This window comes from Saimiri boliviensis, chromosome 13 (assembly GCF_048565385.1).
Source record: "Saimiri boliviensis isolate mSaiBol1 chromosome 13, mSaiBol1.pri, whole genome shotgun sequence".
Taxonomy (NCBI): Eukaryota; Metazoa; Chordata; class Mammalia; order Primates; family Cebidae; genus Saimiri; species Saimiri boliviensis.
Genome location: NC_133461.1, coordinates 84,704,017 through 84,730,449, shown reverse-complemented (window position 1 = coordinate 84,730,449; position 26,433 = coordinate 84,704,017). Strand labels below are relative to the sequence as shown.

The following is a 26,433-nucleotide window of genomic DNA, read 5'->3' as shown; positions in this document are numbered from 1 at the left end:
GACACAGGGAGGGGAGCACTACACACTGGGGTCCATTGGGGGGAAATGGGGGAGGGACGGGGGGGTGGGCAGGTGGGAAGAGATAGCATGGGGAGAAATGACAGATACAGGTGAGGGGACGGAAGACAACAAACCGCACTGCCATGTGTGTACCTATGCAACAATCTTGCATGTTCTTCACATGTACCCCAAAACCTAAAATGCAATTTAAAAAATTGTATTATGTATATTTAAGGTATATAATATGATGTTATGGGTTACCTATATATAATAAAATGATTAATGAAACTATTAACATATTCGTTATCTTATCTTGTTACCATTTTTTTTTTTTGTGGCAAAAGCAGCTGAAATCTACTCATTTAGTAGGAATCCCAAATACAGTATAGTTGTATTAATTGTAATTCTCATGCTGTACATTTGATCTCTAGACTTGTTTGTGCTACATATGTTTACTTTTAAACATTCTACTCAAATCAACCCTAAATCAGGGTTAGCACAGACAGGACTTGTTAACAAAGAAGGAGGTGCCACATTGTACCTGGGTATTTATATTTTTCTAAATCTGTTCTGATAATAACTTAATAAATATAATCAGGACACTAAAATTCATTCCTTAGCTATTAAAATTCTATTTTTATTGTTAAGATTTAGGACAGCATGGTACAGATTCTCTTAACTATGCCTATCAGAAGCCTGTGTTTTAAGTTCAACATATAGACAATGCTCTATTTGTCTCTGTTGGGAATTTATCCTGCTTTAACTAATTTCATCCTAGCTTCCTTTTTGTGAAAGATCACCCTTTTTTAGCCTATTTTTTGGCACATCCACATCTTAGAAATAGTAGTAAATGACAAGCATATTAATATTTATGATATGATTTATTTTTGTTTTCAGTCATATACTTGGGAAGATTCTCAAATATTAAAGCAGTATATTGTTACATTTAAGTATGTCGTTCTTGTTCTGTTTTAGAATGCTTGTATTTGCATTTTTAGCATTCCACAATGATAAACCTCTAATCATAATGTTTTCATTAATTCAGTAAAACCAATACATTTGTAATAGAGAGCCTTATAGTTGCCTTAGTTAAGTTTGCTGCAACTCATTTTATATAGTCTTTTAATTTTGATCCCTGGATTTTTAATTGATTATGAAACTTTCATTAGGGTATATATGAAATGTAAGAATGTTGAGTTAAAGTCTGCCTTTTTCTAGAATTTTAGACTGCATTTTTATATAGAAATTTAAATTGCTCCTAATCATTCCGGTGAATTTAAGCAGAAAGGTATTTATTACTAGGTATAAAATGGCTTATGATATTGTTGACAAGATTCCACTGCAAAATAGTTCACCAAGGGAGCTGTGGCCTCTTCTGTGATCAAGAAGCCATCTGTCAACTTGGGAAGCTTCCACTACAGCACCTAACCCCAAACTGCATTGAGTAGGAAGCTGTAATAATCAGGAAGGTTCTGCCTTTGCTTGCTCTGCAAACCAACATTAACCTGCTATAATTTGCAACCACAAAATGGATGCCTGTTGATACTTATGAAGCTGGTCATTGTATGCTGGATTCTTGGCTCACACTTTCTTATAAAAATTAAATACCTCCACAATCATGCATGCCTGCAAAAACAGCAGAGGAGTAGCTTTAGCCTCATTTCCTGCTTACACCTGTCATGCAAATATACAGAACCCAGAACCCTAGCTGAAAGGGAGTTTGAGACATAGTATATGTATCGTCCCAGATTCTGCAGTGGAAGAATTCATAATCGATGGAAGTTAGAATAACCCTTGAATTACAATCAGTCATATTCACCACAAATACATTTAATGTGAATAATTTTCCATGACCTTATGTTTGTATACTTTTTTTTTTTTTTTTTTTTTTCGCAACAGGGTCTCACTCTGTGGCTCAGGCTGGAGTGCAGTGATGTCATCATAGCTCACTGCAGTCTTGATCTGCTGAGCTCAAACGACTCTCCTGCCTCAGCTACTGCTCCTGGGTAGCTGGGATGATAGCTACACACCACCACACTTTGCTAATTTTTTTTTTTTTTTTTTTTTAGAGATGGGGGTCTCACTGTGTTGCTCAGGATGGTCTTGAGCTCCTGGGCTCGTGATCCTCCCATAGTGTTGGGATTACAGGCATGAACCACTGTGCCTAGCCCATGTACTTCTATATATATTTAAAAGTGTGAAAGAGGCAGTAAAAGGACAAAGTAATGAAAAATACTTTTATAGGGAGTGAAAGCAGGAGAGTCCTCTCTGTTAGAGAACAACAGACTTGCATATGACAGACTAGCTTTCCTAACATTTCTAGAACTTGATGGCTGCAAAGAGCCTCCCACGGGAATTGTCCTTTCACTTAGGAAAACATACCTCAAAACCATCAGCTGCTTAATATGCACCTGCTTTTCCTGTTGTATCAGTGAAGCAGCTAAATCATAAATGATTAAGTAAACTTTGCAGTGCATTATGTGCAAAAGCACAGTAAAAACAAATGCATTGGAAGCTGTGAGTTGTTGCACTGCACTCATGGATGAGTAGCTGTTGGTTCGCATTGCCTTTTGTATAATTCTCAGGGTTCCAGTCTCAAGCTGTAGAATTTTGATCACTGTTTCAAACAATAATGTGAGTTTGCTAAGAGGTCTAAATAATAAAAGCGAAGTATTCCAAACCCATGTCCAAACCTATACACTGGGAAATGCATCTGAATTATATGTGAAATTTCCTGCCATTATTTAAGACACAAAAGGAACATTATTTTGATAATACGTTTATTTGTGAGGGTTCAGAATACCACAATTGGTGTAACATTTTTGTAGGTTTTTAAAGCTGAAATTTAGTGTAAATCCAAAGAATAGAAAGGTCTGTGTTTTACTTAACCTGTATGTTTAAATTAGCATTTTTAGATATTGATTTTATTCCTTTTTGCAGAATTCTCAGCGTCTTGCAGATCAATATCGCAAGCACAGTTTATTTGGCACTGGCAAGGATCAAACAGAGAGTTGGTGGAAGGCTTTTTCCCGTCAGCTCATTGTTGAAGGGTTCTTGGTAGAAGTTTCTGGGCATAGCAAATTTGTGAAGATTTGCGTGCTTACGGAAAAGGTAAACAGTGTAGGAGTTTGCCTTTTTAACTTAATTTCGTTTTCCACTCTGTACTAAAAGATCCTTCTTGCTTTTGATAGGGTAGACATTGGCTTCATAAAGCTAATACAGAATCTCAGAGCCTCATCCTTCAAGCTAATGAAGAATTGTGGCCAAAGAAGTTTCTTCTGCCTAGGTTCATTTTTCAGTACTTTTTCTTGTAACTTCTGGATTTTTTGTTACTATTTATGTGATTCAAATTATACCAATTTATAGTCAGTTTGGGGGAGGGGATCTGCGAGGAAAGGATAAATTGTAGAGCACTGTTCTTTTTTTAAGAGACAGGATCTCTCTCTGTCGCCCAAGCTGGAGTGCAGTGGTACAATCATAGCTTACTGCAGCCTCAACCTCCTGAGCTCACGTGATCCTCAGCCACCTGAGTAGCTGGGACTACAGGCATGTACTACTATGCCCAGCTAATATATTTTAATTTTTTGTATAGAGACAGGGTCTTGTTGTGTTTCCTAGGCTGGTCTTGAACTCTTGAGCTCAGGTGATCCTCCTGCCTCAGCCTCCCAAACCACTGGGATTGCCAGCATGATCCACTGCTCCCAGCCAGAAACTTTCTTGGTTGATGGGAAGTAGCTGACCATGGTATTTAGAAAACTTCTGTCTCATTGATTAAAGAAGCAGTATTGAAATCAATGCTAAGGAATCCATATATCATATTTATTTCTTGGGTGTAGAAGTGGAAAGGGAATACAAGTGTTGCTTACTTTTTAGTACCTTTACATGCTGTTGATCTCTTGTAAGTTTTTTCTTTCAAACTTCTTAAAGCTTCTAAAGCTTTTTCTGGAAAAAAAATTTAGTTTTAAAAATTGCCAGTTCTAAAAGGGTAATATAATCTTATCTCTTTCTGAGAGTGAGAGTATGATGATTCATGAATTAGACACTTGCATTTTAACATTTGAGATAATTTGATTTTATTATTTTTCAGCTCGAAAACTGTATCTTCAGACACCAAACAGCGTTCTTATAATCAAGTACCAATTGAATCAACTGCAAAGAAGGTTTGTTTTAAAGAAATCATTCTTATTTATTTCATTCTTGATTGATTCAACATCTGTTTAAAGTTTTATATTTTAATTCTCTTCCAATTAAAGAGAAAATGGCATGTATAACAAAACATAAAATTTGGCAAGAGAAGAGATGTGAACAGACTGAAATATATGGTATATAATTTCTGGGGCTAATAAAGAATTGGAAGTATTTGAGAAAGGATTTTATTTGGATTCTTTTAAACGTGTCTTCTAAGTCATTTGGATTAGAGTGTTCACATGTTATAATACTTATAGTTGATCAAAACATAAACCTGATTCCTAAGTGTTCTTATTAAAGCTATACATGCACACACAGATACACACATACTCAGACACACACAGACACACACACACACACACACATACACACACACTCTCTCTCTCTCTCTCTCTCTCTCTCTCTCTCTCACTTATATACCTTCTTGCTTCTTTTTTTGGCCTTAGATCTTAGGTAACTATTACAGATTAAATACTAATCCACTGGCAGACTTCAGCTAATTAGAACACTGGAATAATAGACAAATATAGTGAATTATATTTTCTGGTGAGCCTTTTCTGCTTTATTGAAGTATGCAGAACGTAATTGAATTGTTTTTATAACTTTGGCACTTGCTATATCTTAGAGCATTCTTTTGATGATTTATTTCTGTAGTTTTGGGAGGGATAGGACATTGGATTGTGTTTCTAGCTGCCTTTAGAGCTTTAGAAACTGATAATTTAGGAGGCTGTTTTCAGGTGATTTATTTGATGGCTTGATTAGGCAAAGGAAAAACTGGGATTGTGAGATTTTTGTATCTTATTTTCTTCACATTTAAAAGTTTTTTGAGACTTTTTTTTTAATGGACGTTTATATGTTTAAATGCAGTCTAACTTGAAGAAGTTATATTCTTACAAACCATGTGATAAGATTTCTTCTGGGAGTAACATTTCTAAAAAAAGGTATGGAGTTCCATATTTTTATGTTCTATACTTACTTTATGAGTATTTTTTTCCTAAAGAGAAAGGACTGTCAGATGTTGGGCTATTTTATTGGCAAAAGGAAGTTAAATTTAAAACATAAGCCCTTCAGTATTAGAATTATTAAAGTGAGCTATAAAATAATACTGTTAATTTAATAGCTAACACTTCTTGGATATTACTGTTTGCCAGGCATTATGTTAAACACTAAGAACTTTGTATGTGTTATCTCGTTGAATTCTTATAACAGCCTAACAGCTGTTATTATTTATCGCCATTTTATAGTTGAAGATACCAAGGGTTAAGAAGTTGACTAACTTATCAAGAGCATACAGCTAATGGCCGAGCCGGCTTTCAAATCTTTGTCTACCTCTAGCATCAAGACACTATTTATTTTTATTTGTATGAAATATATACAGGCATACTTCATTTTATTGTGCCTTGCTTTATTGTGACTCGCAGATACTACATTTCATATAAATTAAAGGTTTATGGCAACCTTACGTCAAACGGATCATATCAGCACCATTTTCCAATAGCATATTCTGTTGTCATGTCTTTGTGTTATATTTTGGTAATTCTTGCAGTATTTCAGATCTTTTCATTATTATAATTATCTATTATGGTGATCTGTAATTAGTGATCTTTGACATTACTATTGTAATTGTTTTGGGGTGCTGTTAACCATGCCCATAAGGCAGCAAACTAAATAAGTGTTGTATGAGTTCTGACTCCTGCACTGACTGGCCATTCACCATTTCTCTCCCTCTCCTCGGTCCTCCCTGTTCCCTGAGATACAGCAAAATTGAAATTAGACCAATGAATAACTCTACAATAGTCTCTAAGTGTTTGTTTCCTTTTTTTTTTAATTTTGAGACTGAGGCTGGAGTGCAGTGGCGCAATCTCGGCTCACTGCACCCTCTGCCTCCCACGTTCAAGCAGTTCTCCAGCCCTGGGTTCAAGTGATTCTTTCATCTCAGCCTCCTGAGTAGCTGGAACTACAGGCGCTCGCCACCATGCCTGGCTATTTTTTTTATTTTTAATAGAGACGAGGTTTTGCCATGTTGTCCAGGCTGGTCTGAAACTCCTGACCTCAGGTGATCTGCCTGCCATGGACTCCCAAAGTGATGGGCTTACAGGAGTGAGCCACTGCAGTAAGTGAAAGGAAGATTCACATGTCTTTCACTTTAAATCAAAAGCTAGAAATGACTAGCTTAGTGAGGAAGCTGTGTTGAAAGTTGTGGTAGACCAAAAGCTAGGCCTCTTGCACCAAGCAGCCATGCAAAGGCAAAAGTTCCTGAAGGAAATTAAAAATGCTGCTCCGGTGAATACTCCAATGATAAGAAAGCAAAGCAGCCTTATTGCTGATATGGAGAAAGTTTTAGTGGTCTCTATAGGAGATCAAACCAGCCACAACGTTCCCTTGAGCCAAAGTCTAATCCAGAGCAAAGCCCTAACTCTCTTCAATTCTTGGAAAGCTGAGAGAGGTGAGGAAGCTACAGAGTAAGTTTGAGGCCAGCAGAGCCTGGTTCGTGAGGTTTAAGGAAATAAGCCACCTGCATAACATAAAAGTGCAAAGTGAAGCAGCAAGTGCTGATACAGAAACTGTAGCAAGTTATCCAGAAGATCTGGCTAAGATCATCAATGCAGGTACCTTCACTAACAGACTTTGAATGTAGACCAAATGCTTTCTACCAGAAGAAGCTGTCAAGTACTCTCATAGCTAGAGAAGAGAAGTCAATGCCTGGCTTCAAAGCTTCAAAGGACAAGCTGACTGTCTTGTTAGAGGCTGATGCAGCTGGTGACTTTAAGTTGAAGCCAGTGCTCACTTAGTCTTCTGAAAATCCTAGGGTCCTTAAGAATTATTCTATATTTGCTCTGCCTGTGCTACATACATGTAACAAGTCTTGATGATATCTGTTCGTAGCATAGTTTATTGAATACTTTAAGCCCATTGTTGAAATCTCTTAGACAAAAGATTCCTTTCAAAATATTACTGACAACACCTAGTCACCAAGAGCCATAATGGAGACATACAAGGAGATTAATGTTGTTCTCATGCCTGCTAACTCAACATCCAGTCTGTAGCTTATGGATCAAGAAGTAAATTCACTTTCAAGTATTATTATTTAAGAAATACATTTTGTAATGCTTTAGCTTCCATAGATAGTGATGCTCAAAAAAAGGCTTTTAAGAGGGTTTCCAGAAAACCTTCTGGAAAATATTCACTATTCTAGATGTCATGAAGAATATTTGTGATTCATGACAGTAGGTCAAAATATTGACATTAATCGGCGTTTGGAAGAAGTCGATTCTGATTAAAATCAAGATAGGCATACTGAGTTTGGGATACCTATGGAGTAGTCCAGAGATTAATTTAAATATATGGGCTTTGTGTACAGAAGTGAGCAGGATGCTTATATATCAGTAACTATTATTTTAAGGTTTATTTAAATTTTCATTAAAATAATATCTATACTTGATTTAAAAAGTTAATTGGAAATTAATGGCTTATGACAAGCATACTAGTCCACACTCTTCCCAAACCCACTTTACTTTTTTTCATAGAGGCTGTCATCTTCAAATCTTCCAGCTGATTTCTCTGGCATTTGCCTTCTTATTTCTGAATGACACAGTTAGAGTACTATTTTTTTTTTTTTGACCTACCAATGTTAGAAATTTTCTACTGACTTCCTATCATGGTAGATTTCCCTTCTTCATTCCCCTACCAATATAATTGTTTCATCATACTAATAATGTGTTTTTATATATTTTTAATATGATAACATAATATTGTATTTATATTATTATAACTACACAAATATTATATACATACTACTAACCCCACTGTGTTAGTATGGCCACCACTACCTTTATTTTTTTCCTGGTGTTAATGATTGTCTTTGTTTTTCTTCGGTTTTAGTGGTCCTTTTCCTAATTTTCTTTTTTCCTATTTCAATCTCTCATTGTTTACTCATTTGGAGCTTACCTTGACTTTTATCCCCTCCCACCTGGTGACATTTTAATTGTAGTTATCAAATTTTTAATTTCTAAGAATGCTTCTTGTTCTCCTCTTGTTTTTTCTTCCCCACCAACCAAAAATGTATGATGTTATAGCAAGGACCATAAATTGTATACCAGTAGGTTAAGAAACCTTGGTTAATACCTATTGTATCCCAGTAAATTAAAAGATGTCATTGTGCCATCTGCAGTATGGATAAAAGAATATTTTCTTTCAAAAGCATTTGGTTGAGGAAAAGAATGGGACAAATGCTCTTTTTCAAACACACCAATTTTGTAATGAACTCAAATTGCAATTTTTACCGTTATAATGAATGTATTTGATCCAAAATGTTTAAAATCTAGGCTGCTGTCATTTAAATAGCAAATTACCTTATTGGTATCATGAAGAATAAATGTTAGTACTGATTTGGAAAGATATTCTTATTTAGGTTATAAAATAGAAAGTAAATGAGGAAAAAGAAAAGTTTTTATTATTTGTTTTCTTTTAAATATTTTAGTATCATGGTGCAGTCACTGGAAAATTTTCACAGTGCCTCAGAGCCTGTTATTTCGGCACAAGAGCAAGAGACTCAGGTAAGTCTTTTGTAAACGGGCAATTAGTTTATGACGGAGTAGTTATGATTCTGTGCATTCTTAAAATTCTGTATTTTGCCAATATTTTAAAAATTGTTCTTGAGCTAAGAGTCTGAGTTTATATTTCAGTTTGTATTCATTTTAAGGAAAAATATGGTATCTGAAGCTCTAAAAATAAAGGACTAGATCTTTCTATGTACATTTTTTAAAGTGTTGAGTTGCTTCTTTGTTTTTTGTTCAGACTGTATTATATCGCAAATTGGTAGAAGCTAGGCAGAAACAGGCCAATAAAATGGATGTTCCCCCAGCTATTCTGGCAACAAACAAGATACTGTTGGATATGGCCAAAATGAGGTAAACTATCTTTTGCATGTGTTCTCATTTATTTCCTTCTAACAAAATAGATTTGGAAAATATATCTAAGTTGATAACATGACCATGGCTTCTACTGTCACATCTGGGAGGCGATTCAGATTCCCCTGCTGCGATCCTTATCTCTTTGCCAAGCTTTAGTACCATGTTTCTTTATAAATAAAAACCAGCTACATTTTCAACTATCAGATTCAACATATATAAAATCTAACTCATTATCTGCCCACCCTGCATTTTATTCGAATGCGAAACTTCCCTTTTTGGATTCTTTATTTTTGATTATCATACCTTCAGATTCCTAGTCAGAGGTTCCTAATGCTTAAAACCTCTGATCCGAATTTTCTCTCCTCCAATATAAAACCCCTTCCTCTTCTTCTTCTTCTTCTTTTTTTTCTCAAGACAAGTCTCACTCTGTTGTCCATGCTGGAGTGTAGTGTGATCACTATCCACTGCAGCCTCGACCTCCCAGGCTCAAGCTATTCTCCCACCTCAGTTTCCTGAGTAGCTGGGACTACAAGACATGCCACCATGCCCAGCTAATTTTTGTATTTTTTGTAAAGACAGGGTTTTGCCATATTGCCCAGGCTAGTCTTGAACTCCTAAGCTCAAGCAGTCTTCCTGCCTCAGTCTCCAAAGTGCTAGCACCACAGGTGTGAGCCACTGTACCTGGCCTCTTGTTATTTAAATAGTTTTCAAACCTTTTGTAAAACAGGTTCCCTGTTGCCTGTCTACACCTTCCTCCTTCTCCCTCATGACACCAAATTAGTTCTGACTATTTTCCCTTGACCAATTTCAGGAACATCTTAACTATTAACCCTTTATTCTCTCTCTCTGTTTCATCCAATATATGAGTGCCAAATTAAATCTTTTATCGTATCATACTTTTACTTAAATGGTTTCTTTCTAGCTTAGAATTCAGGGTCCTCCATTTATGAACTTAAACTTACTTTTTCATTTACGTGACAGAATTTGAAATGATTTATCTTACCTGGATTGTTTACCACTTGTTGAAGACCCATTTTCAACTTCCATATATTTATTTACCATGTTGCTTGTACCTTGTAGTTTCCTTGATTCCTCAAAACTCCTTTTAAGAAATTCTTTAAGATCTTGCTGTATTGCTGTTTCTTGCCTTATTACTATCAGGGCTATAATAAGGTCTTTCATGATCTTATCAGCCAAGTAATTTCTCTCTCTTGAATTCATAAAGGATTTTCAGATGAAATCTAAAGATGCTTCTCTGGCACTTAACACACAATTTTATATATATATATATATATATTTGTAATTAGTGGTAAACATATATTATTATATCTTCTAGATTTTAAACTCCAAATAAAGATATTAGCTCTTCATCACTTTGTGTGTTTCCCATAGCACCTAGCACAATGCCTCATAAACACAAGGTGATCATTACATATTTAGAGGAAATTATTTCCCAAGAATAGTTGCTTGGTAATTGTATTTGTCTTTTGCTTCCTTTGAAAAAATTGTTTCTGTCACTAAATTGCATCCAATAGATGTTACTTGACTGCAGAATTTTCTAATGATACTACACTATACAGTGCTACATCTGACACTAATTCTTTTGTTAAAAAATAAATATTCTAAGACCATACTTTAATATTCATAGGAGATACTTAATGAAAAAGAATAATCATTAGATTGGCAGATATGTAGAAAGAGGGCATCATATGGTTTCTTGGATATTGGACACAATAAAAAATATTGAGCTAAAATTCTGAAGGAATTGGCAGATTTACTGTTACAGGTAAATACTTTGTAGAAGATAATAATGAATGAGATTTTCTTCTGAGATTTTCTTAGCCTCTTAGTTGTTTCCAGGTAGAGCCTCATAGTTTTCCTTTTCATGTCTATAAAAATAATAATAAAATCAGTAATAAAGTGAATATATGAGGTGTTAACCTGTTCCTTTATGACAATGGCCTGTTTACCAGTTAACAGTGTGTTTTTGTGGTAATGGGGGCAATAGCGTTTTTATTCATAAGTTGATAAAGCAACAAATCTTTAAATGGTGGAAAGCAAAGAAAGAAATTAGAAAACATGATTACTTCTATTATATGTTGTTTTGGTTGTTGGAGAAACTATGCATTTTTTGAGGTCATTATGAAGCTGAACATCAGCTATATTGCTGGAGTGATACTGTTGCAGTGGTTTCTTGACCTTTTTTTTTGTTGTTGTCTTTAAATACAGACCAACTACGGTTGCAGGCGTGAAAAGGATTGATGGTGTTTCTGAAGGCAAAGCTGCCATGTTGGCCCCTCTATTGGAAGTCATCAAACATTTCTGCCAAACAAATAGTGTTCAGGTAAAATACTGTAGTTTGCAGGAGCTCTTAGAGAGTAAGCATTTTTTTGTAGCCATTTCAAAAATATCCTCCAGAAGCAACATTTTCTCACTTTATTTGCATTTTCAGACTGGACACTTAGAAAATGAATTCAGATTGTTTTTATAGTCAATCTGTTGTAAAAACATGTCAGTTATCTCCTTTTAAAGATGATACTAAAAAGTAGTTGTCCAGGCTGCTGATGTCTTTCTGTTTCGTTGGGAGGTTTTGTTTTTAAATTTGAAAGATTATTTTAGGTTGATAAAATATAATTTTACACTCAAATGTGATAGTTGGAAATTAAAGCTGAAAAGTTGTCTTTGCTATGAGTTGGTCAAGAGCTCAGCCATTTTCTTTTGGTTTAGCATATTCTCTAATTCCCCCTCCCCTTCCAGTAATGCTGTCTTTTGATAGTAAGTGGATTTCATATTATTCTCTTCAGTTTTAATAGCGTTTCTTTCATATCCTTTTATTACTGCTTATCCTGCCATAAGTGACCATTTCCAGAAGTTTGGAATTTTCTCTAGACTCCATGTATTAGACTCAATGGTGTATACTCTGCAGAAGGTGATGCAGTGGGAGGTAGAGGGGAGACTCCTGGTCTTGGAGTCAGGGAATCAGGACTTTAGTTCTTCCTTACAGTTGTTCACCTGGGGAACCTGCACATGTCCTTTAACTTCCTTGGGTCTCCGCTTCCTCAGTTACACCATGGAAATGACACTTCCTTCCCTCTCCACATCCAGGAAACAACAGATGACATTAGAAAAATTAAAGACATGGGATGAGTGTAAAACGTTGGAAGAGTTAAACACATGCAAGGCAGTATTAAGGGATTATGTTTTACTTCCAAGAAGCTCCTGGAAGCTTTGGGCAGGCACAGTTGGATCCTACTTTAGAAAAATATTTCTTTAACTATAAGTAGAAAACCCTTCTGCTTTTTCAATGTAGCATTTCCCTCTTTTGATATAGAATATCTTTGGCAACTTTAAATTTTCTTTTTCATTCTCTTATATAAGACATCATGTGAAAATTCTTATTTCTTATTGAGTTTTTGGAAATGAAATTCTAATGTCTTAATGGTTTGATAAAGACTGTCATACCTACCAGCAGTAATTGAATAAGTTCCCTCACTTTGGACACTTGACAGTAGTATCTTCTTTTATGAATTAGTGATATTACTTATAATGAATGAATGATCTCTCCCAGCTCCCCTTCAGGAGGGGAAACTGAAGTAGGGCAAAAGGTATTCATAATAGGAATGAAACCTTTATGAACCTTCTGGATACAGAAGATGACTGCTAATTTCTGTGATTAGAAAGTATATTTGGGTTGTTCTGCAAATTGAAACCATTTATTTAAAAAAAATGAATCAACTTTAATGTTTATTAAGCAAGTTTTGTTATTTAATGAGTTTCATTAGCCTTGGATATATATATATTTTAAATTTTAAGTAAAATTTCTTGCTGTCATAATACACATTAAAAATCATAATATGACATGTGTATTAAACACATTAAGGTGGCCATTTAGGAAAAATATGCTAAAATACATTTATATAAATATGTTTTTGGAGAATTTATGGAATAAAATAATGATATCCATAAATGTACAATTAAAGGGTTTAGGGATATCTAAAATACTGGACAAAGTAATCTGAAGTAATACTCTTAGGAAGGTAGGGCTACAATGTGATTCTAATAAGCAAAAATCTAATCAAATCATACTCTAGATAAAAGACTATATGAATATATATGGTGCAAATATGTACAAATATTATATATATATAAAAATCAGGGGTAGGGGCAGGGTAGTTAGAAGATACCTGAAGGTGTTGATGAAATACGATTGGCTATCAGTGACAGTTGCTGAAACTGGATGATGTACATCTTAGCATTCTTTCGACTTGTGTATATGTTTGATATTTCCCACAATAAACCTTAAAAAAAAAGATGGTCAATTATAGAAAGATACAAATAGAAAAGGCAATACTGGCAAAGCTTACCTAAGCACTATTCAGATAAAAAGATGTTTTTCCGATAACTAGGTTTGAATATTATAGTTTAATTGGCAAGGAGAATGCCTCAACTTAATCTTTGTTATTAGAGACTACTTAAGGCATAGTGCCTTAAGTTCAGAAGTTCCTTTATGGCTAGGTACAAGCCCTCATGCCTATAATCCCAGCACTTTGGGAGGCCAAGATGGGCAGATTGCTTGAGGCCAGGAGTTAGAAACCAACCTGGGCAACATAGTGAGACACCATCTCTACAAAAGCAATTTAAAAAAAAAAAATATTAGCCACCCATGCTGGTACTAGCCTGTAATCCCAGCTATTTGGGATGGTGAAGCAAGAAGATTGCTTGAGCCTGGTGATTTGAGGCTGCAGTGAGCCATGATCGTACCATAATACTCCAGCCTGGGTGATAGTAAAAAAGTGTCTTTGTTGTATTCCAAACTTGCTTACAACTTTCAGGTGTGCTGGCTTCTATATAGGACAGAACATACTGGTTGGGCCAAGTGAAACTGTCCAGTTGTATGCCTCAGAGGTTAATTAATGAATGAATTTGCTTTCTAATACGTACACAGATATATATACACACACATACACATAAACCAAGTTCAACAGATGGATATTGCAACTCTGCTGTAACAAGACACATTCGACTTCTGAGATTGTGAGGATGAGTACTGAAATGCCAGCCTAGACCATGGCGATGCCATAGTGGGGTGACGAATCTGAACAGCCAACAATGCTTACTTAGTAAATACCTATTTTGGCTTGATAGGATTCCTAAAAATTGCAAAATGCAGCTATTCTGAAGCTGTAAAATAGAAACAGAAACATGCAACCCTTGAGACTGTTTTATTACGTCCACCATATGCTCAGAACATGAAATTTCCACTGCTAGGGTTATTTGATTGATACGGTCTTTTGTATTGATGTGAGAGTTTAGCTCTGAGATTCTTCCACGTGTAAAATGTAATCCCCCAACAGGTTTGGCAAGCACATTTTATTACCTTGGGTCAGATAATTCAAATTCTAACATTAGGCATCATCTATATAGCATGTAAAAAGTAAAACAGAAACATTTATGTTTCTCACCAAGCAGTAAATTAATATTCAACTAATAAATTTCTTAAACTCCCTAGTAACAGAGTATGGAAACAAAAAGTAAATTTCTTTCCAAAAGAAAAGCTCATAGACACATTTCCTCATACATGTATACATAATACAGTAGACCACATGATAAATACCTTATCAAAATGATACCAATATTACTCATCAAGAGACTAGGCTCTTCTTTAGATTATTAATTTAGTTTGTTGCAGGTTTTATTATGACTGTAGTATGCTGTTTTAATTTACCTTTTATGTGTAGTGAAAAAAATAGTTTTCTCTTTACCTTAATTTCAGCCTCTAAAAAGATATAATTATTTTTCGTTAATCTTGTTTTTCAGTTGTTCCCCCTTTTTTCTTTAAATTTTTTTTTCTCTTAAATTTCTTAAGGAACCATATTTAAGATTTTATAGAATACTAAGATTTCTAGTTGGGATGTATCGTTTAAAATTAGATATGTAGAGAGAATGTTATATTTCTTTATATTAGTGATTATAGTATCTAAATTCAAATATTGATTCTGTTTATTCACTCATTCATTTGGTATTCATTTCCAGGGGACTAGGGACTTATTTAAAGACAGAGTGGATCACATTATAGTTCCTTTTTTCAGTAGTCCTTCTTATTGGTTAAAGACTAGGAAATGTTTGTTATTTACAAATATTTTATTAAAAATGTGTGTGATCTAGCCTTATTTTACCTTCTTAATTTAATACGTTAAAAATCCAGCATCTTTTTGAGCTCCCCATAAAAAAGGGAATTATTTGTTGCTTAGGTTTAACTTGTGTTATTTTTTTCTTAATGGCTAATGGTCATATTTATATTCTATTATGTTGAGATTGCTGATCATTTGTGCTACATTTCAAATTCTGTAGACAGACCTCTTTTCAAGTACAAAACCTCAAGAAGAACAGAAGATGAGTCTGGTGGCAAAAAATAAAACATGCACACTTTCACAGTCTGTGGCCATCACATACTCTTTATTCCAAGAAAAGAAGATGCCTTTGGTAAGTGTTACTTTCAAGTTACAGGGAATTTTTTTAGTTTATTTAAACTTGTGTTTTATCAGCTTTTCAGCATTAAAGCTCAGATGGGATCAATTTCTTCCAACCCTACAATAAATCTCATTTTATCTTTAGTTTTGAAAGAGAACATTGTTTTCTTTTTCTGTTAAGCCTCCATATTTAAGTAACAGCAGCAAGTTGAGTCTGACCATGAATATCTTCTAGAGGTTGTATTGGAGTACTGATAAACATATTTGTAGCTCAGTGATACTACAATAGCCGTATTTTAAAATGGGACTAATAGTTTAAAAACTATAAATATTCTCAGTGTTAAGAAACAATCTCAAGATACATTAAGAAAAAGGAAGGTGCAAAACAGTGAGAAAAATAAACATACAGATGTATATGTGTGTGCATATGCATGCTTAGTCACATATTCTTTGTGTACAAAAAATACATACTGGATTTCTGGAAGCATAGCCAAACAACTGGAAATATGTTTTTAAAAACTTACGTTTCATTCTGTCTCTTCTAGTACTGTTTTGATGCTCTTTGAGAACAATCTAATTATTGTAAAAAATGACTATACATAGGCTGGATGTGGTGTCTTATGCCTGTAATCCCAGCATTTTGGGAGGCCAAGGCAGGCAGAATTCTTGAGGCCAGGGGTTTGAGACCAGCCTGGACAACACAGGGAGACCCTGTCTCTACCAAAAATGCAAAAATTAGCTGAGTGTGGTGACACGCGCCTGTAATCTCAGATACTTGGGAGGCTGAGGCTTGGGAATTGCTTGAACTCAGGAGGCGGGGGTTGCAGTGAGCTGAGATTGTGCCACCGCATTCCAGCCTGGGCAACAGAGCAAGACTGTCTCCAAAAAAAAAAAAAAAAAGACCGTATGTAATGTTTCTTTTCTTTCTTTTTTTTTTTTTTTTTTGAGACGGAGTTTCGCTCTTGTTACCCAGGCTGGAGTGCAGTGGCGCGATCTCGGCTCACTGCAATCTCCACCTCCTGGGTCCAGGCAATTCTCCTGCTTCAGCCTCCTGAGTAGCTGGGATTACAGGCACGCGCCACCATACCCAGCTGATTTTGTGTATTTTTATTAGAGACGGGGTTTCACCATGTTGACCAGCATGGTCTTGATCTCTTGACCTCGTAATCCACCCGCCTCGGCCTCCCAAAGTGCTGGGATTACAGGCGTGAGCCACCGCTCCTGGCCCATATGTAATGTTTCTTTATTGATCTAAGATAAATCTTTAAGACTGTTGAGTTTTTTTTTGTATATAAAATGGAAAGTAAGGTTTTTTTTTGTTTTTTTTTTTTTTTGTTTGTTTGTTTTTGAGGCGGAGTTTTGCTCTTGTTATCCAGGCTGGAGTGCAATGGCGCGATCTCAGCTCACCACAACCTCCACCTCCTGGGTTCAGGCAATTCTCCTGCCTCAGCCTCCTGAGTAGCTGGGATTATAGGCACGCGCCACCATGCCCAGCTAATTTTTTGTATTTTTAGTAGAGACGGGGTTTCACGATGTTGACCAGGATGGTCTCGATCTCTCGACCTCGTGATCCACCCGCCTCGGCCTCCCAAAGTGCTGGGATTACAGGCTTGAGCCACCGCGCCCGACCGGAAAGTAAGTTTTAATGGAATGGGACAGAATGAGGCTTCCAGTTAAGTCTGAGTTCCCATCATCTCGACATTGAGTTGATTTGGAACAAGCGATATGGTCCAATGCCTGCTTTTTTATTGTCTGTGCTCCATTCATTAGTGCCTGTTTACACACTTTTTGTTCAGGTTTTTAATTTAAAAATAAATAAGAATAACCAGTCCATAGCTTATCTTACTTACTGAATAAATGTTCTAATTTGACAGTCACGTTTTTTGAAGTTCCTTCCAGAGGCCGTTGCCCAAGAAACCAAATAATTTTACTATATTATTTTTGAAATAGATCACATAATAAATGAGAATTTTAAGTTCAATTTCGTATGTAAATAATAGCTTATATGTACATGTTAAATATGCCTATATATGCCTAATTTGACCATGTATATATAGTAGAAATGAAGTTACTAAGAAAATTAGGCATTGTCTCCAGATTTTCTGAATCAAGTGTGTTCTAATGCTCAGCAATCATATGAGGTTTCATGTGTTAGTTTATGTATTTTTGATTAAAGATGTGAAGACTGTTATATCTTCATTTGTGTCTTTTGGTATTATTTGGTTGTATTATATTGCATAATATGGTGGTTTAATTATCCTTACCTCCCAGGAGTCTGAGAGGGTCTTGCCAGTTAACCACAGAATTAAACATGCTTAGGACTAATTAATCAGGAGCAATGCTACAATTAGTTGGAGGTAATTTGAAACCTGGTATCAAATAACCCTGATATTATGCACACATGGTGCACACTTTTCTAGTAGACATTTAATGAAAGTAATTTAAAACCTACCTTTGAAGGATGAAAAACATTGCCTTAAATGCTCCATTTTGTGAAGGTGTCAACATTCATGCAAATAGAGTCTAAATTCAGACTTTGAAAATGTATTGAAAGAGAGAATCATGAAATAAGAGCTGAGTGACTAAGCTTTCTGAGTGTTTCAAAGAATGTTTTACCTAATAAGTATCTAAAATGTATTTGGAGCCACATTTGTTTAAATAACTGTATAAATATGTAGCACTGTTCGTGCGAAGTTCAATAGTAGGAAAACGCTGACAGCCCTTGTGAAACCGTGGTTATTATTATTTTATGAATAGAGCCAATTTCAAACACCTATTAAAGTCTTCTGAGAAACCTTTTATAGAATGCATCTGGAGCCTTGTGTTATCACTAAGCATTTTAGGATTTGTCTTCTAGGAAATTCGTGTAACCAAAGCATCATCTGTTATTTCAAGTGTATAGAGTATTGGGTTACAGTTTACTTTGTTTTCAGAGATTGTGACAACTATTAGACTTACAGAGCATGACTTCTCTGCCACTAATGGCTTTCTAAAGTGAAAGAGGGGTGAGGATTGAATTCTTTAGTAAAGCTGGGTGATTTCGTTTTATTTAATACAGTGTAAGTATAAAAAGTAGAACCTATGGAGAGCTCTAATTGGGGTAGTTTTAAAGGAATTCTGAAAATGAAAATTTAAGTAAAGGTTGAGTTCATTGTGTATTTCACACTGTGCATTTACTACCTGAATGTTTTGGACATTGTCTTTCCATGACTGGAGTGGACACTTCTAAAATTCACTGGGTTCTTTTGCTGTTCTTTCTCTAGAAGAGCATAGCTGAGAGCAGGATTCTGCCTCTCATGACAGTTGGCATGCACTTATCCCAAGCGGTGAAAGCTGGCTGCCCCCTCGATTTGGAGCGAGCAGGCCTGACTCCAGAGGTTCAGAAGATTATTGCTGATGTTATCCGAAACCCTCCCATCAACTCAGGTGAGAAGCATGGCCTTAACTCTGCAGCCCAAATGACCTGATGAAGTAAACAAGCAATCCGCTAATATTTTTCACTTTTAGCAGCATTAACCCTTCATGCTGTTATGAAAACCTTACTTTTGTGATTCTTTTCCTTGTTTTAGGAAAACAATCTTTCTTTTCATTATCACTCAGAGTAAAATATACTGAAAAAAAAAATTTTTTTTTTGAGACAGAGTCTTGTTCTGTTGCCCAGGCTGGCATGATCTTGTCTCACTGCAACCTCCACTTCCCGGGTTCAAGTGATTCTCTTGCTTCAGCCTCCTGAGTAACTGGGACTGCAGGTGTGTGCCACCATGCCCAGCTACTTTTTGTTTTTTTTTTTTTTTTTTTTTTGAGGAGGTGTTTCGCTCTTGTTACCCAGGCTGGAGTGCAGTGGCGCAATCTCGGCTCACTGCAACCTCCGCCTCCTGGGTTCAGGCAATTCACCTGCCTCAGCCTCCTGAGTAGCTGGGATTACAGGCACGCACCACCATGCCTAGCTAATTTTTTGTATTTTTAGTAGAGATGGGGTTTCACCATGTTGACCAGGATGGTCTCAATCTCTTGACCTCGTGATCCACCTGCCTCGGCCTCCCAAAGTGCTGGGATTACAGGCATGAGCCACCGCTCCCGGCCTGTATTTTTTATAGAGATAGCAAGGTTTGTTGGCCAGGCTGGTCTCAAACTCTTGACCTCAGATATTCCACCTACCTCGGCCTCCCAAAGTGCTAGGATTACAGATGTGAGCCACTGCACTCGGCCAACATACTGAGAAATTTTTATTTTCCTTTTCAGCTTAAGGTTTCAACTTCCCCACCATCCAAAACAATGCACTTTTATTTTTTTCTATTTTCTACCTCACACTTGGAGAAACCACATTTTTCTCCACATTCATTCTTAGTAACTTCCTGACTCCCAATTCTTCCCTAAACCCTCTGAGTCCTTGCCATTGGTTTCACTTGAATAGCCTTTCTAATCAACACAGTCACTGGTATCAGTTACTGTAACATGGAAGGGACAGACCCAGTTCTATGGGCCCCCATGTAGAAGGACTTCTTGTCACTTTGCTGCAGGACCTCAGCTGTGCTCACGGGGAGCAAACCCATTTACTTGCCCTGTAGAAATATTTAAAATTATTATCCTTTTTTTTTCTTTTCTTTTAGCAGAAGTAAAGAGGAGGTGCATTAGAGGATTTTCTCTCCTACATGTGTAAATACAAACTTGGGGTCTTATAACTCAATAACTCTGATATATTTCGTTAGACTGTTAGGATAGAGTAGTGGCCATACCAAACAAAGCCTCATCTCTAAAGCTGCGATGCAGATAATTACTGTTGCTACCTCAGCGTCTTTTCCACTTGTGAACAATGCCTCCCAAGAATTTGGAAGATCACTCTCTGAAAGCACAGTCAATACTGTACTTAAATGGATCTGAACAAAAATAAGTCAATTAGAAGACAGGATTATTTCTAGGCTTGAGCATGACTTGACTGAAGGTCTAAAGAACAAACACTTCTTCACTTCCATTGATCATGGTGGAAGCACAGGGAAAGGAGAGACACGGAGGCAAGCTGGAGTAGTGGTCATCTAAGTTCCAGGGATGCAGGAAAGTGGCAATAACCTATTTATAAGTTATGTCAATATCATGTTTGAAATAGAAAACCAAATAGTACATGTTCATTCTTACAAGTGGGAGCTAAAGTTGGTGCACATGGATATAAAAATGAGAACAGGCCAGGTGTGGTGGCTGTGTCTGAAATCCCAGCACTTTGGGGGACCTAGATGGAAGGATTGCTTGAGCTCAGGAGGTCAAGACCAGCCTGAGCAACATAGTGTGACCCCCACCAGTCTCTACAAAACAAGAATATTAGCCAGACATGGTGGCGTATACCTTTAGTCCCAGCTACCTGGGAGGCTGAGATGGGAGGAGAGCTTAAACTCAGGAGTTTGAGGATAAAATGAGCTGTGATCATGCCACTACACTCCAACCTGAGTAACAAAGTGAGACCCTGTCTCAAAAAGAAGAAGAGGAAGAAGAAAAAGGAACAGTAGACACTGGGACTACTGAGGGGAGGGAAGTATTAATGGTTGAGAAACTACGTATTGGGTACTATGCTTACTACCTGGGTGATGGGATCAATTGTACCTCAGACTTCAGCATCCTGTAATATACTCATGTAACAAACCTGCCCATGTACTACCTCAATCTAAAATAAAAGTTATAATTAAAAATAATAAAATCAGAAAATAAAAATCTGAGGTGGAAAATTAAAAGACCAAAGCCACTCATAAGCACAATAAATCCCCCCCCCACCAAAAAATTAGATATATAAAAAAAGATATTGTGCCAGGCATAGTGACTCACCTGTCATCCTAGCACTTTGTGAGGCTGAGACAGGCAGATGACTTGATGTCAGGAGTTCAAGACCAGCCTGGCCAACATGGTGAAATCTCATCTCTACTAAATATACAAAAATTAGCCAGGAGTGGTGGCACATGCCTGTAATCTCAGCTACTTGGAGGCTGAGGCAGGAGAATCGCTTGAACCGGGGAGGCAGAGGTTGCAGTGAGCCGAGATCATGTCAGTGCATTCCAGCCTGGGTGACAGAACGAGACTCCATCTTAAAAGAAAGAAAAAAAAGAGACACTGAACTCTGACAAGTTTTAGTTTGTGCAGGAATGCTAAAATGACTCAAGATTGGAAAAAATCTTTAAATGTTAATTTACACAATAAGGATAAAAGGAGAAAAATTACCCAATGTCATTTGAGCAACAAGAAGAAATAACAGGCATTAAAAATTGGGAAAAAATTATATTTGAGGAATACTCCAAACAATTTTGCTTTTGTATTACTTCCTAGCTTTCTGTTAATAACCTTCTGTGCAGATCTGTATGTAAGAAATGCATGTAGTCATGCTAATTTGAGTATTTATCTGTGTGATACATACAAATTAACGATGTAAGTTAATAAGTTAGCATTTGGTGAACCTGGTTAATATTGATTTCCTAAGATTAAATTAGATTCCTAAATTGGAAAACCTGAGGGCCAAATCCTGAACTGAGCTGTAAAACATCTAAGGTAGGGTAGAGAGGCATGTTGAGAAAAAGCTGGCCACCTCTCCTAGTCACTTCATCTTCTTAACTTCAGAAATTAAGGCAGAGAGAGGAAAATAGTAATTGCTCTTAGGATTAGATTTATGATTGTCAAAACCTCTGTTTCTCCAGTGCAGAATGAGAAAGTGTTTTAGAGAAAGCCAAAAAGACTCAAATGTATTCTTGATGCTCATAGAATTTTTTTTCCTTTAGAAATATATTGTCTCTCAGGACTTAAAGCAATTTGCATCTTTTGATGAGATGTCGAATACTAAGCAGTATTCTTTGAAAGAATTTGTGCAGGCCAGGCGTGGTGGCTCATGCCTGTAATCTCAGCACTTTGGGAGGCCAAGGCAGACAGGTCACCTGAGGTCAGGAGTTCGAGACTAGCCTAGCCAATGTGGTGAAATCCCGTCTCTACTAAAAATACAAAAATTAGCTGGGCTTGGTGGTGCATACCTGTTATCCCAGCTGCTTGGGAGGCTAAGGCAGGAGAATTGCTTGCACTGCCCCCCGCCCCCCCCGGGAGGTGGAGATTGCAGTGAACTGAGATCATGCCTGTGTACTCCAGCCTGGACAACAAACAGACTGAGACTCCATCTCAGAAAAGAAAAGAAGAAGAAGAAAAAAGAATTTGTGCAGTTCCTTCCCTTTTTTTCTATTGACATTTTTGCTGTCATTTAGCTGCCTTCTTTATATCCTGAAACTTACAGGGTAGTGTTGGTCTAGTCAGTAAGAGCATAGGCTTTGGCAATAGACAGATCTGTATTTAGACCCTGGCTCTAGCATTTCATTGCTCTGTGACCTCCATCAAGTGACCCAATTTTCCTAAGCCTCAGTTTCCTCATCTCTAAGACAGGGAGAGTTAATATTGCTTCTCTTATAGAATCGTGAGAAATACAGTCATGTGTCACTTAATGAAGGGGATGAATTCTGAGAAATGTGTCATTAGGTGATTTCATGTTGTGGGAACCTCAGAGTGAACTTAAACAAACCTAGATGGTGTAGCCTACTACACACCTAGGCGGTTACAGTATAGCCCATTGCTCCTGGCTTCAAACCTGTACAGCATGTGACGTTACTGAATATTGTAGGCAATTATAACACAGTGGTAAATATTTGTGTATGTAAACGTAGTGAAACATAGAAAAGGCACAGCAAAAATACAGTGTAAAAGATTAAAAAACAAAAAAAAAGGGGGCTGGGCACGGTGGCTCATGCCACCAGTAAATCCCAGCACTTTGGGAGGCCAAGGCAGGCCGATCACCTGAGGTCAGGAGTTTGAGACCAGCCTGGCCAATATGATGAAATCCTGTTTCTACTTAAAATATAAAAATTAGCCTGGCGTGGTGGTGTGCCCCTGTAATCCCAGCTACTTGGGAGGCTGAGGCAGGAGAATTGCTTGAACCCAGGAGGCAGAGGTTGCAGTGAGTGGAGATCACTCCATTGTACTCCAGCGTGGGAGACAGAGCAAGACTCTGTCTCAAAAACAAAAACAAAGAAAAGATTAAAAACGGTACACCTGTACAGGGCACTTACCATGAATGGAACTTGCCCCCTGAGATTTGCTGTGGGTGAGTCAGTGAGTGAGTGCTGAGTGAATTTGAGGACCAAGGATTTTGTGTACTGCTGTGGACTTTATCAACACTGTGCACTTAGGCTACACTAACTCTTGTGGTATGAATTTACCTATTTAATGAACCTGCAAATGTACCCTTGAAACTGAAATAAGAGTTTGAAAATTTTTTTCTCTCACCAATAATAGCTTACCCTTAGCTTACTGTAATGTTTTTTCTTGATTAATTTTTTTTTTACTCTTTCGTAATAACACTTAGCTTAAAAGACATATTGTACTGCTGTACAAACATATTTCCCATATATCCTTCTAAAAGCTTTCTGTTTTTAATTTTGTTAAATGTTTTTACTTTATACATTTTTTTGTTGTTAAAAACTAAGACACAAACCCACACATTAGCCAAGACCTACGTGGGAACAGGATCATCAGTATCACTGTCTTCCACCTCCAATCTTGTCCCACCAGAAGGTCTTCAGGGGCAGTAACATGCATGAGGCTGTCATCTCCTATGACAACAATGCCTTCTTCTGGATACCTCCATAAGGGCCTGCCTGTTTTACAGTGAACTTTTAAAATATAATGATAAAATGTATAGTATAGCAAACACAAAAACATAGTAACAGCATTTATTCTCGTTTATGTACTTTACATAATTGTATGTGCTAGACTTCTACGCCTGTCAGCAGAGTGGGTTTGTCCACCATCACCACCACAAACACATGGGTGATGCTTTGCATTGTGATATTATGATGGCTGTGATGTCACTAGGTGATAGGAATTTTTCCGCTCCTTGATAATCTAATGTATACTTGTTCCTGTTTGCTGCCCATTGTTGACTGAAACATCATTATGCATGACTGTAAATTAGATACTGTTCAGAAAGCTCTGGCACACTGGTAATATATGGTGGTGGTGAATATGATGATGACCGAAGACATAGATGGTATAATTTTGTGGTATCTTAAACATACCCTCTAAATATGATTATTTTTTGTAGTCTGTCATTTTTAATAGGTATTTAAGAATATATGAACAAAGAAGGTTTCCCAAAATATATTTTATACAAACATGCAGTTGATGTAATGATGTGTGTGTGTGTGTGCATGTGCATTCACACTGAAGAATTCTTGGGCATATATTCTTGAATGTCCTAAATGGATGTTCTAACATCAGTTCATTATGAGCAGGGTCAAATGGTAAAGGAAAATTTCATATTATTCAGCCTGTATTGACAACATCTATTTTATTTGCCTATCTATGGTAAAGAATTTCAGCGCTGTTAATTTGCTTTCTAAATCCTATAGGCACCAAGTTACAGAACTTTAGATTAGGAAATGAAATTGGAAATCATTATACTTTCCCTTTACTATTCCCACCCTGTTTTGGATATAAGGAATGTGAGACCTAGAGAGTTATAAAACTGTTTTAATGGCCGGGCGCGGTGGCTCAAGCTTGTAATCCCAGCACTTTGGGAGGCCGAGGTGGGTGGATCACGAGGTCGAGAGATCGAGACCATCCTGGTCAACATGGTGAAACCCCGTCTCTACTAAAAATACAAAAAATTAGCTGGGCATGGTGGCACGTGCCTGTAATCCCAGCTACTCAGGAGGCTGAGGCAGGAGAATTGCCTGAACCCAGGAGGCGGAGGTTGAGGTGAGCCGAGATCGCGCCATTGCACTCCAGCCTGGGTAACAAGAGCGAAACTCCGTCTCAAAAAAAAAAAAAAAAAAAAAAAAAAAAACTGTTTTAATATCATGTCTAAGATTAATGACTGAGCAAGTTTCTCTTTTTATTAGTGTTAAAGTTGTATTGCCAATTAACTTGAAAGAAATGTGCAGTTTCTAATCCTGATATAGGATATGGGTATATAAACTCTAACTTGATGAGTGAAACAAATTAACTTACTTATAATCAGTTTCATATCTTTATGTATTGAGTGTTTCTGAATACCCCTTACCATGTCTAGTACCTTCTACATTTGGAGATTTGCAATTTTAATTTCTAATGTTAGATAACTTTTAAAAGTAAGAAATATAAAAATCAAGCAGAATATAATGAAAAATTCTTAAGATATACTTATTAAAAACTTATTTCATCATCCTGTTAATACACTGTATGTAGTTGCACATGTAATATGAAAAAGTATATTTTTGAAGCCTACTTTTACATCCAAAATAGAAGAGGTTAAGAAGGTTGTGATAACCATGAGGTTGTTTTTTTTTTTTTTTTTTGAGACAAAGTTTCACTCTGTTGCCCAGGCTGGAGGGCAGTGGCACAATCATAGCTCACTGCAGCCTTGAACTCTTGGTCTCAAGCAGTCCTTCCATTTCAGCCTCTCAAGTAGCTGGGACCATATCTGGCTAATTTTTAAATATTTTTGTAGAGATGGGGTCTCACTACATTGCTCAGGCTAGTCTTGAACCCTTAGTCTCAAGTGATCCTCCCACCTCAGCCTCCCTAAGTGCTGGGATTACAGGTGTGAGAGCCACTGAGCCCGGCCCTCTTTTATGTCTTTTGATAGTACAGTTATAATCACCAAACTATCATTTATTGATGTGAGATTGTGCTTTTGGATTCTTATTTTTCCTTTATAAAATACTCTTTGTTCTCTTACTGGAGAAAACATTGTTGGATTATAAACGATAATAACAAGGAATCAGGATATATATACCTTAATAACAATTCAGATATGTTATTTTCTTTTTTTTTTTTTGAGACAGAGTTTCGCTCTTGTTACCCAGGCTGGA

General features: G+C 36.6%; 1 protein-coding gene across 4 annotated transcripts in view; it reads left to right on the top strand.

Annotated features, from left to right (window-relative positions):
* Positions 1–26,433, top strand: part of WRN (WRN RecQ like helicase) — a 152,321-nt gene that overhangs the window by 111,404 nt on the left and 14,484 nt on the right. For all 4 annotated transcript variants that reach the window (XM_074383899.1, XM_010348683.3, XM_074383900.1 and 1 more), the window contains 9 exons: positions 2,941–3,111; positions 3,192–3,286; positions 4,088–4,160; positions 5,056–5,129; positions 8,669–8,744; positions 8,986–9,098; positions 11,331–11,445; positions 15,453–15,584; positions 18,835–18,997. In XM_074383899.1, coding sequence (XP_074240000.1) covers positions 2,941–3,111; positions 3,192–3,286; positions 4,088–4,160; positions 5,056–5,129; positions 8,669–8,744; positions 8,986–9,098; positions 11,331–11,445; positions 15,453–15,584; positions 18,835–18,997 — 1,012 coding nt within the window. The remainder of the gene's footprint in view (positions 1–2,940; positions 3,112–3,191; positions 3,287–4,087; positions 4,161–5,055; positions 5,130–8,668; positions 8,745–8,985; positions 9,099–11,330; positions 11,446–15,452; positions 15,585–18,834; positions 18,998–26,433) is intronic.